Source organism: Thalia democratica, chromosome 7, assembly GCF_965202585.1.
Source record: "Thalia democratica chromosome 7, ktThaDemo2.hap1.1, whole genome shotgun sequence".
Lineage (NCBI taxonomy): Eukaryota > Metazoa > Chordata > Thaliacea > Salpida > Salpidae > Thalia > Thalia democratica.
In genome coordinates this window covers 60542888-60555106 of record NC_139171.1, presented here as the reverse complement: position 1 = coordinate 60555106, position 12219 = coordinate 60542888, and the positions used below count along the sequence as shown (strand labels likewise).

General features: G+C 25.8%; 1 protein-coding gene across 1 annotated transcript; it reads right to left on the bottom strand.

The window, feature by feature from the left end:
* Positions 1 to 5808: 5808 nt before the first annotated feature.
* Positions 5809 to 11639, bottom strand: LOC145840920 (translation machinery-associated protein 7-like). Its single transcript, XM_082948278.1, has 3 exons — positions 11602 to 11639; positions 7013 to 7156; positions 5809 to 5942 (listed from the first exon to the last, which is right to left on the bottom strand). The coding sequence occupies exons 1-3, from the start codon at positions 11612 to 11614 to the stop codon at positions 5899 to 5901; spliced, it is 201 nt and encodes a 66-aa protein (XP_082804404.1). The 5' UTR covers positions 11615 to 11639; the 3' UTR covers positions 5809 to 5898.
* Between the last annotated feature and the right edge of the window lie 580 nt (positions 11640 to 12219).

Below are 12219 nucleotides of genomic sequence, written 5' to 3'. Positions count from 1 at the left end.
TTTCATTATAACTAATTGTAAATCAAATATTAACTTATTTTGATTGTTAATAAAAAGCCTCTATTTGATGTTTTACGGCAAGTTATAATATACTAAATCAAAAAATTCAAAAACAGTTATAAAGTATAGACAAAATTTGTTTTTTACTATTTTAAAACAAAATATTCACAACAGAAAATATGTATATTGCTTCTAATTAAATATTTTCTACTTTTTGAAAAAAAAATACTAACAGTAAGATTAACAATAAAGTTAAAATTAAAAACAAAAAATCTCATAAACGAAAAAATAAGTATTGTACTCCGACGTTATTCACAAACGTTGGCATCCAGATAGCATATATAAAAAACTTAAGAAGTAGTAAAGTGTGAATTACATTGCACTGCAGTATTGTGAAAACAACATTGCGTGCAAGACGTAAACAAATGGAGTTTACCTATCTACTTGATTTTTTACTTAATTGGTTTATCTTAAGCTAAAATTTGTTAAGTAAAAACAAATTTTAAGAACGCAACCACAAACACTTACCTACAAATAAAAAGTAAATTGAATGAAGGAGTTTAGGGCGGAGAGGGTGGGTTAGACTGTCAGGATAAAAAGTGCCAAAGGCACCTTAATAAAATCATCATAACAACAAGGAACTCAAATGACATCAAGACCAACTGTCCATCACAATAAGATTATAAGTAGTAATAATAAGCTGATGATTAAAATGATGAGACAGAATGTACTGTTTTTTGTATTTTTTGGTAAAAAACTGCTCGATTAACAAAATTAAGAGTGTGTATTAGTTTAGTACACAGTTGTAACTTTGGTACTCGAGCAAGTTATTTTAGGAAACTTGCAAGCGCACCATACATTTTTAGGTTACTCCATTAATATATATATGTACAACCAACATTAATGTTTGTTTGTTACGTCACTAAAAGATAAAGTTAAATAATACGAGTACATTACTGGTTTGTTTGAACAAATCGGTAGCAAACATAGCCTAGGTATTTAATTCATCTATTAGCTGTATCTGTATTAAGGATGAATGTTAAAGTAAAGCTATATTCTTATAAGTAACATCAATTTTTTGTTCATTTTGTTAAGAAAAAATTTAGAAAAAAAAATTCTAAGTCTTTATTTAGGTAAAGTCTTAAGATGTTTTCTAGGTTAACTTATACAGTAACATCATGAATTTGTTTTTGATATATCTATTGTTTCTTGAACGACAAATAGAAACCGATTATCAACTACAAAAAAATTCAGTAATTAGACAATTTGTGAACTATGTAGTGATATAAACTTAAAATATATCAAAAATATTTTACTAACTGTTTAAGTAAATATATACTTGCAATAGAAACTCGGTGTATGATTTTAAGAAAATAAGGCTTATAGAACTGAATTTTTACGTTAAAAAAATGCTAAACTATATTCTAAACTTTTTAACGTACTCAGAAACATGTTAGAATACTTTGAAAAAGAAAACAACTACTATCTTAAAGTTAATCAATTTCTCATAATTACAGACAGTTTATTATTTAAAATTTTTTGGTATATTAAAGCTATATAAAACTAAAGAAAATTACTGATTGCTGTTTTATTAGGTACTATATAAGTTAGTTTTTATAACTTTAAATGTTTATATAACTTTTAAAAACTTTTGAGTCTTTTTCATAAAACAATACTTTTTATAAGTATAAAAACAAAACTTAATAAAACAACAATCACAACCTTTGTTTTTTTGTTTAGTTGTACAACAAGTTTGTTACTTAAATAAAATCGACAATGTATGTAAAAAATTTAAGTATTTTAAGATTTGCTTTATTTTTAATCTTTAAGTAAGTTTTAGACTTGAAAAAATATGTAAATATGTCAAAAACTGATCAAGACTGTTTTCAGCATGAATTATTTGCTGATTTTTGTTGAGACAATAGTCAAAATGTCAAAAGAATATTTCAAACATGTACAATGAATTTGCAGTTACGAGCTTTGTTTTTAACTAACTAGCTTATCGTTTTTGGAAATATTCTTCGTAAATTACTTGCTCTTTAGCATGTATGCTATTAACTGTTCGGATATCTTTAGCAAAGCTGAGATATTTTTTACGCTATCACTGTAAACCAGGAGTCGGCAGCCTTATGTAATTCGCGGGCTAATTTTCCTAGAAAAAATTGCTTGCGGGCCGCACTATTTAGAAAAACACTTTTGAGGACCTCATTTATTTAAAAACATTCTAGTAATCAGTAGAAAAAAATTATTAAAGTTCAAAACTATGACAAATAAAGCTAAATTAGAGCAATAAAAAATAGTATTAAACAAGTTAAGAGCCTAACTCTAAGTTTTTATTACAAAATGTATAACTTTTATTGTTTTTAAAATGTATACTTTTGGCTGAAAAGGTTCGCGGGCCGAAGATTTTGACTTTAAAGGCCGCATTTGGTCCGCGAGCCGCAGTTTGCCTACCCCTGCATTAAACGAACAGTCTATTACTTATGTAGGTATAAAAATCAAAGGACTTATAAAAAAGTATTCAGTGTCTTTATTCCTAAAACAGATTTAACAATTTACAATAAGAATTTAACACTATCGTTTGATTATTAATTGAAGTTTAAGTTGTACTTAAATGTATAGATAAAAATATAAACTACAACCTACTAGACAAACGAATGAAAGTGCTTCTCAAACATGGTCGATAACATTACCACCAATCAATTTTCAGAAGAAATGTATAAACAATATTAGTAACGAATCTTGAAAACTTGTAACAAAATTTTTTTAAACTAGACGTGTACTTAGCTGAATTTTGAATAAAACGTTTCTTAGTCTTGACAGAAATACTAAAAGTTAGTTCTGATTTTATAGAACTCTGGGTGTCTCCTCCAACACTCGATAAACATAAAATAGTAATGACTGAAGACCTTAAAAACTTTTTGCTCTTGGAACAAAGCTATTTGTCTCAGAAAACTATGTTTAATAGTCATGTGTTATATAAAAGTGCCTTAGGGCATTAAATTATAAATTAGTTAGTATATTTTATTTAAATTTGCGTACAAAACTTAACACTTGATCATACCTTCATCATCTTATATTTTCTTTGTTATTTCTGTACTAAAATGAAAACACCATTGTTCTACTTATAAATATGTCATTGCCACTACTTTTACTTCACTTACCACAATACAGCGAACAATACCTAACATGACTCATACAGAGCGAATTAAATATAAAACATAAATGTTAGTTTTATATAAATAACATATTGTTATGAATTTTTTTTTTGACAAACTGTCTAATGTATAACCAAACTTTCATTTTCAACAGCTTTATATGCTTCGACATCTAACTTTTGGACTTGGTAAAAATCTGTCTTAACGGAATGATATAACATCGTTTTATTGATACTTAGTTCGAGACTGTTGACCACTTTGATATACTTTTAATTTACAAATAAAATGTGAATAATCTTACAATTTTTTACGTTATAGTATGTCATCTACTAAATTTTAGTCATTTTTTTTAAATAATATTAATAAACTAAAAATATTAAGATTTTCAAAACTGAAACCTGTGAGACCTCATTATTTACAAGTAGATAAATATTTTTCAAACAATTAGTTTTTTATTTGTTGATAAAATATTTTTTCCTATATACGAAAATGTTATAAATGAATAACAAAAACTTATTACCACAAAAACCTAATTCATATCCTACGAAACAGCATTATTATTATCAAAAGCGGGCAGTTTACTTAGCACAAACGTTAAATAAAAACATGTTGATCTTTGTCAAGATTTTGTAAAGACTAGAAGTGTTTTCAGTTTACATAAACTATTTTGAATGTATTTTTCCTCGTCATAGATAATAAAAAACAGAGACCTCTTAAACCTTTGTTTTATTGTAACGTGGAAATTGATCTACTACGTTAACAAGTTTATTGGAATTAATTTGAAAATAAAGTTGTTTGAAACTTTTCAACTTAAGATGACGTGCTTTATTAATTAAAACATTCTAAAATAAAGTAGAGAAAATATAATGTTTACTAATTTTTAAGTGTAAGTACAGTAACTAAGTTACTGCGGCCCTTAAAGCCTAAATCTGAGGCCCGCGAGGTAATGTTATGCTTAAAACATTAACAAGAAAAGCTAATTAGTAAAAGCTCACAACTAGGCTCTTAATTTAAGAATTTCTCGTTGTTAGTGCTCTACTATTGCTTAATTTATCACATTTTTGAATGAAAATAGTGTTTTATTATATGTTTTAATTTTTAAAAATTAAAGAGATCTCAATTACTAGAGGAGAAATAATACATTTATTCTTTTAATACTTGCAAACTAAGCTTCGGTCAAAGACCTTGTGTGTTTTTATGTTGATTACTAGAAATATATTGGAACAACTGCTGTCCGCGAGCAACTTGCAACATTTTTAAGGCTGCTGACTTCTGTTCTAAGTATCACTTTTATGACAAATTGACCTTAATTAATCTATATCTAGTGATCAGGTCAAATTAGCTTTTCAGACGTTTTCCTTAGTTAAATACAGAACAATATACTATCGTTGTAAAAAAGCTTTGATAAACTTAAGTGATATCTAAAAACAATCTCTACCTATTTCTAAAACTAGTTGAATTTTAGTTTAATTCTTAAATTTTGTACATTTAAAATTTTCAGGTAATTGGATAGATTGAGATAATGAAAAACATCATGGTATATTTTCCTATATGTACTGTAATTAATTGATGAAAGTTTTTAAATTTAACTTTTATCCGTTACTTATATGTCTACTTACTTTAACAATTCTTATTTTCGACTCCTTTACTGGAGAGGCTTGAAAGTGTTGGCCGAATTTAGCAAAACACTTGACTACTTCATATACACGCAGTTTTTTTAGTAAAACTGGAAGGTGTCAATCATGCACGAAGCGTCATTTTAGCATGGGTTGAAAATTTTATAAGTTTATTTTAATTAATTATTTGTACTATATTTGTTATCCCTAACCCTCAGTCGGTAACTTATTTTCTTCCTTAATTGTTTTTTATTATTCTATCTTGCTTTTTTTTTTCTAACTTGTTCAAAAATGATCCTTCGTGCATATTTTACCCTTTCCTGTATGATGCAGCTAAAAACTCGGCCAAGACGTTCAACATTCCCTATTTATTGGGAAACAGCAAGATATAACATAACTATTGATCTTTCAAAACTGTTAATTTTATGTAGCTTAAACAACATTTTACACAAGCTATAAAATTAAATTTAGTTCTGAAATAATTAGCAACTTATCTGTTCAGACGATATTTGATAGCGTCAACTATTGCCCAGGTAACTTGAAATAGTCACAACTTAAATAAGTTAACTGTAGCAGTAAGTTACAAATAAGAATCAATTTCAATTACAAATTTGGTTTTGATCTAAAACAAAGCAAAATAAAATTAATTGTGTATTTTATTTTTTGCATAGTTTACAAAAAATATTAACTAGAACATTACAACTGCTAGTTTTCAAGAAAATTCCATCACAACAACTTATGTTAGAAATATCTGTAATTTCATAAGCCTAATTAGCATCTGATTTATTTTATACTACAGCAAAACTAAACGTTGTAAAATCATAAATGGTAGATTGTAAAAACGGGCTCCAACAATAAATTCATTACAAGTTTGTATTGAAATATTAGTTAATAATTGTTTGTGCTTATATTGGTGGTAATAATAATATATGAAATTGTAAGATAATTCATACCATTACAAACTCAAGGCCATTAAATAAATTACTTGTGAACAACACTTGTAATAATTATTGACTAGAGCTATGGTTAAAGTTCTGCTAATTAATAAAAATTTAAATGTAATTGCAACGCCTAGTTCAATTTATTCACACGACGAAATAAAATCAACAAACTTTCAAAAATATTTATTTACCGCCTTTCTTTCCCGACTTCTTGATACCCCCACTCGCTGTGAAAATTAATAATTTGTATCAAATTAAAATATAAATAATCTGTGTTTATTTTCATAATTAATAGTTGATAACTTTATTTCAATTATTACTAATAAAAAGTAATTTTTAATATGAAAAAAAAATGTTTTGATAAAAATTTATTTAGACAATTTTTTTTTATAACAAAAAATAATTTTTATCTTTTTAACATCAAAAACAAAATTTTTTTAATAAAATCATTTTATTATTTCGAATGGTTCAAAAGCTAGCGAGAAAAAATATTAATTTAGTATACTTAACATTAAAACAAATCACTAAATCCAACCAAAAGTTTTTAATAATATTTTAGTTGAGAGTTTATTTGATAATAGTTAATATTGAAAAACTATAGGTAGTAAAACGTCTAGAAAAATAGAAAATAAAACTACTTCAAAGAAAATTTAAAAATCTTACTTCCAAATATAACACTGTAAATAATAAATTTAGATAAAAAATTACTTTAAAGAATGGATTAAAATCAAAACCACAAAAAAAATCATATTTATCATTCATTCAAAGTCTCAAAAACTAACTCATAAATTTAACTTTTATTTAAATTTAAATTAAACAAAATTTTATACATTAACATAAAAATTAAAAAAAAACAGAAGTAGAACAAAGTGAAGTAACAGTTTATAATTTTATTAAGTTATTATCAAATTAAAAATTTCAAATTATTATTAATTAAAACTGTTATTATTGTTCCAAAAATACCACTGAGTTTATTAAGATAATAAAGGTATAGTAAAAATTAATTAATACTACTTAAAAATTTATTGTTTTGGAGTCAAAATAACTTAGTAACTGTATCAAATAATATAATTTCAATTTTATCATAAATAATTCTAACAAACTAGTTAAGTGGTCCATTAATAAATAACTATTTTTTATAATTTTTATTATTATATAGCAACAAACTAACTCAGTGGTCCCTTTCCATTGATAAACAACTATTTTATAATTTATTATTTTCTAACAAACTAACTCAATGGTCCCTTTTCATTAATAAACAACTATTTTATAATTTATTATATTTCAACAAACTAACTCAGTGGTCCCTTCCCGGCTGCCTTCTTCTGCATTTCCTTCAGCTTGGCGGCGTCTTCTTTCTGCTTCTGCTTGAACGCCTTGTCGCTGTCATCCTCGAATCCCTGCTGCTTCTTCGGCGCCTTCAGAGGCTTCTTCTTTCCACCTGTGTGACGTCATAATAGATTTAACTTGTGTGACGTTACAATCTATTTAACTTGTGTGACGTCACAATCTATTTAACTTGTGTGACGTCACAATCTATTTAACTTGTGTGACGTCACAATCTATTTAACTTGTGTGACGTCACAATCTATTTAACTTGTGTGACGTCACAATCTATTTAACTTGTGTGACGTCACAATCTATTTAACTTGTGTGACGTCACAATCTATTTAACTTGTGTGACGTCACAATCTATTTAACTTGTGTGACGTCACAATCTATTTAACTTGTGTGACGTCACAATCTATTTAACTTGTGTGACGTCACAATCTATTTAACTTGTGTGACGTCACAATCTATTTAACTTGTGTGACCTCACAATCTATTTAACTTGTGTGACCTCACAATCTATTTAACTTGTGTGACCTCACAATCTATTTAACTTGTGTGAAGTTATAATACATTTGTGTGATGTCATAATACATTTTACTTGTGTGACATCATAATACATTTAGGCTACTATTGCTATTTAGATGAAACATAGTAGTTAAAAGTCTTAATATTTAAGCTTTTTTATATGTCGCGTGCACAGTTTTATGAAGTCATAATATTCAAAGTTATGCTTATTATATATTTAATGTTTTTGGAGCCTTCATATAAAATTATTATTTAATACAATTGTTTAAAACAGGGTTTGCAAACCCAGATGCACAGGCGTGTATTAGTGACATCATAATACATTTATGCAGTGACACTAGAACTTCTACTTAAAAAGACATTTAGCTGTTTTTATTTTATTAATCTTTTTAGCTTATTGATAATCAAGTATAAAAAGTAGAAGTAATAAAAGTGTCTGGAGGAATGTTAAATTATGTCATTTTAAGGTAAAAAACAAGATACTTAGTAAAACAACAAGTCTTAATTGTCATCTATGTATTGTAATACTAGTTTGGGTTTGCAAGAAAACCATTACAGAACTCTTAATATGTTTAAATAACTTCTTTTTTTTTTCTTTTCTAATCTGACATCATTGTTTGCAAGTATTTTGAGTAAAACATAAACAATAAAATGAACGTAAAAATTGTTAGAAGTTACATATGGATTGTATTAAATTTAAAGAAAATATTAGGTGGTAAGTTTTTTACATGGTTTTAAATAAATATTAGGGGCATAGGGGAGTGTATCAATTTTTTCACAACTTGAGTGTATTTTACTGAGTATTAACTAAGCTACATAATGCTGTTACAGATTTTTGAAGTTTAAAATAAATTTTGAGATATAGCAGGACAAAGTCAAAGGCATAAATAGTTTACTTATCGGATGCACAAGCTAAAACAGCTAAAACAAACTAAAACAAAGACTATTTCACTAAAAATGTATCTCCTCATATGTAAGACATTTTTTCTAAACTTAAATGTTTCATTCATTTTTTATTTATTTACTTACTACAGAATTTTTTAAATATTGCAAAGAACATTTCCTGAAAGTTTGAGGTATCTATCTTAAAAAATGAAGGAGGTAGATTTTAGTGAAGTAGTCTTGTTTTTGCCAATTTAGTTTTCACCTCCCATAAGGAACCTATCACTGCCTCCAACTTTGACCTGTTATGTCTCAAAAATTATTATGAATTCCAAAAATCTGTAAAAAGCATCTTGTAGCTTAGTTTAAGCTCTATAACATAAGATCAAATTGTGATAATAGTGATTTATTCCTCAAGCCCTTAATGAAAATGGTTTTGTAATCCATTACAGACTTTAAATCAATTTGAAAATATTTATATGTTTTGAGTAATGATTTTTCAAAATGATGTTTTATTGTTTTAACCAAATATCACTTAGTTTTCATTAATATAGCTCTGTTTTCCATTGTAAACAAGGTTGCCAAATGTTTTTTTGTATATCTATTCTTCCAAGTTTTTGAAAACTAATTTTTTGGTCTATTTTTTTTATTAAGCTTAACTTATTAAGATTAATTTTAATTTGTAAAGCTACATTAAATGTGTTTTTAATGAAAAGGAAAGAGATATGTTTTTTATAGTCATAATAGATTTTAGTATCTTATACAAGTTTTGGTATTTTACATGTAAAAATATTTGAAATTTTATTTATTTTAATGTTTAATGATTTATCTTATATATTTCAGGTTTATTGGCAAACCTTTTTCATATTTATTCTATTAGTTCTAAAGACCATAGGGGTGAAATTACTTTTTTTTTGTCTTATTTGTTACACATAAAACTACCAATTATTTTGTACTAAGTTTAAAAATTCAAATTAATTTTCTAGATCCAAGGCTTTTAGGATAGATAGTTCAATAGGTTCTTTATGGAAGGCTAAAACACGCAAAAATAGACTATTTAACTAAAAATATATTTTCTCCCTTTTTTTGGGGAATAATCTTTAAAAATCTTCAAACTTATTTTTTAAATGTTATTGGTAAGTATTTTTTTAATTTTCCTTTAAAATACTGCCTCCTACAAGTTGTTCAAAACATTTTCTCATAGTTTATAACAAATTGCTTTAAAATTAAATGAGAGAAAAGATTTTTAATGAACATTAAAAAAAGTCAAAAAACAAAGATTTTAAATAAAAAATTTTATTTCACTTTTTTCCATTTCTAACTTGATAAATTTTAAACTACCTAAGAAAATTTTTTGATTACTTCCTAGAAAAAAAAAACAGAAAAGTAGATAAATTTTAGTAACTTATTAAACTCAAATAAAATAAAAAATATTCTTTAAACTAAAATAAATGATATTTAACATGATTTTTAACTAAGGAAGTATGGATCACTTTGTAGTTAGTAATTAATTAAAAAATATGGTTTTTCTTAAACAGTTCATCTAAAATTTCATTACAGGAAATAATCATCTAAAGCAGGATTTCCCAATCACTTTTTTTTTCAAATTTCCCCCCTTTGACCAAATTAAAAAGGCTATTACCCCTCTAACAAGCTACCATTTTAACACCTAAGACCTTTCTTTTTTTTTTTGCTCCTCATCTGCAATTCTCAAGAATATCTAGTGTAAGTTTCAAAATTCCCTTTTTGGGAAACCCTGATCCAAAGTAATATTTTTATTGGTAACAAAATTGGATTTAAACAAAATATTTTTGAATTTAAATAAAAAATTCCCTCTATAAGCTAGGTATCAGTCTAATACCAGTTTAGTAGAAGAATACAAAATGTGGCTATATTGTAAATGTACCTGTGTACATAAGAGTATAAAACTATTTTGCCATTTAAACTACATTTTATAAGAAATAACAATATATAAACTTTATTTATAATTTTGATTTTGTCATGCTGTGCTTAAATTTAATTATTTTTAATTTGTGTTTTTGTAGCTAAAAGACTATAAAAAGATTCAACTTTAATTTAAGTTAACTTGAACTTGACTTACATATATCATAAAAGAACCTAAATGTATAGTAATGTTAATATTTAAGAATAATTTTAAGAAATTTAAACTATACTAAATTGGTTAAGGGCATAGGGGGGGTAAACACCCTTTTTTGGTTTTTGATCTTATTTTTTATAGTTTTTACTAAGCTACAAGATGCTTTTTACAGATTTTAAAATTTCAAAATAATTTTTGAGATATAGCCGGTCAAAGTTGGAGGCAACAAGAAGATCCTTATGGGAGGCGCAAACTAAAACTGCAAATAACTAGAAATCACTAAAAATCTATCTCCTCCTACGTTTTTTGAGATAACTACCTCAAATTTTCAGGAAATGTTCCTTGCAGTATTTAGAAAATTCTGTCGGAAGGAATTTTTAAAAAAATATCAAAAAAAAAATGTTTTTTTGTTTATTTTTTATATAATTTTTATTTTTTTTTTTTTAAATTCCTTCCAACAGAATTTTCTAAATATATCAAGGAACACTTCCTGAAAGTTTGAGGTATTTATCTCAAAAAACGTAGGAGAAGATAGATTTTAGTGAAATAGTCTATTTTTGCCGTTTTAGTTTGCGCCTTCCATAAGGAACCTATTGTTGGCTCCGACTTTGACCGGCTATATCTCAAAAACTGTTTTGAATTTTTTAAATCTGTAAAAAGCATCTTGTAGCTTAGTAAAAACTATATAAAATAAGATCAAAAACCAAAAAAGGGTGTTTACCCTCCCATATGCCCTTAAATGAATACTTTTAAATATAAAAAGACAATGAGCTAAAATTGCAATACTTAAGAAATTATAACTTCAATTTAATTACATATATATGAAAAAAAATCCTGTAGTTGAATTAAGACATTAACTAATAAACCAACAAGACATTGCAAAAATTTTAGACAGTATACCATGTACAGTTACTACCATTTTTAAAAAATAAATTAACAGTAAATAAATAGCAGTAAGATAAAATAAAACATATTTTTCAAATTTCTTTATATATTTCAGATAAACACTATTCCAGTATATAACAAAAAAAACATATATCAATACTAACCATCACGTCCCATATTGTTAGAGTTATTGAATTTTTTAAAAACTGAAAAAATATTGGTTATTAAAACCATTCAAACTAACAATTACTTTTAATACAATTTCATTTTATAATCACTAGCTTTTCTTCAGGGTTGCCACTCTTTGAGCCAAAAAAACTTCCCTGAGTGACCAAAAATTTCCTGAGTAACCTTAAATTTCCCTGAGTTTCCCTGAGTATTTTTCAAATCTAAAAAAAAACTTTTCTCTTCTAACACAAATTATTAATACCTCATTCTCATTTTTCTTCTTTAATAATAAAAGGAAGGTTGTATGTGTATGCTTCTGCATTAAATTTATGAAAAAACTGTTTTCAAAAACTCAATCTTAAAAGGTTTAAACCAATTAAAAATTAAAAACTAAATTTTTGCACAACTTTGTGTAACAACACTAATCTGTATTCATTTTAATTTTTTACTGAACACAAGTAGTTGTAAACAAATAACAAATAACTTTATTATTTAAAAAATAAGAACTAATAGTACAACATAGTGTTTTTTAAACTACATCAGTAACTAAAAATAAAAAGTTTATTAGAACTTTTCAATGAATAGTTAACAACAACTTTCATTTCTCTAAACTG

Coding starts and splice junctions, on each gene's coding strand:
- LOC145840920 (XM_082948278.1), bottom strand. Junction 5,943..7,012: donor AGCCGGGAAGGGACCACTGA/GTTAGTTTGTTG, acceptor TAATTTTCACAG/CGAGTGGGGGTATCAAGAAG.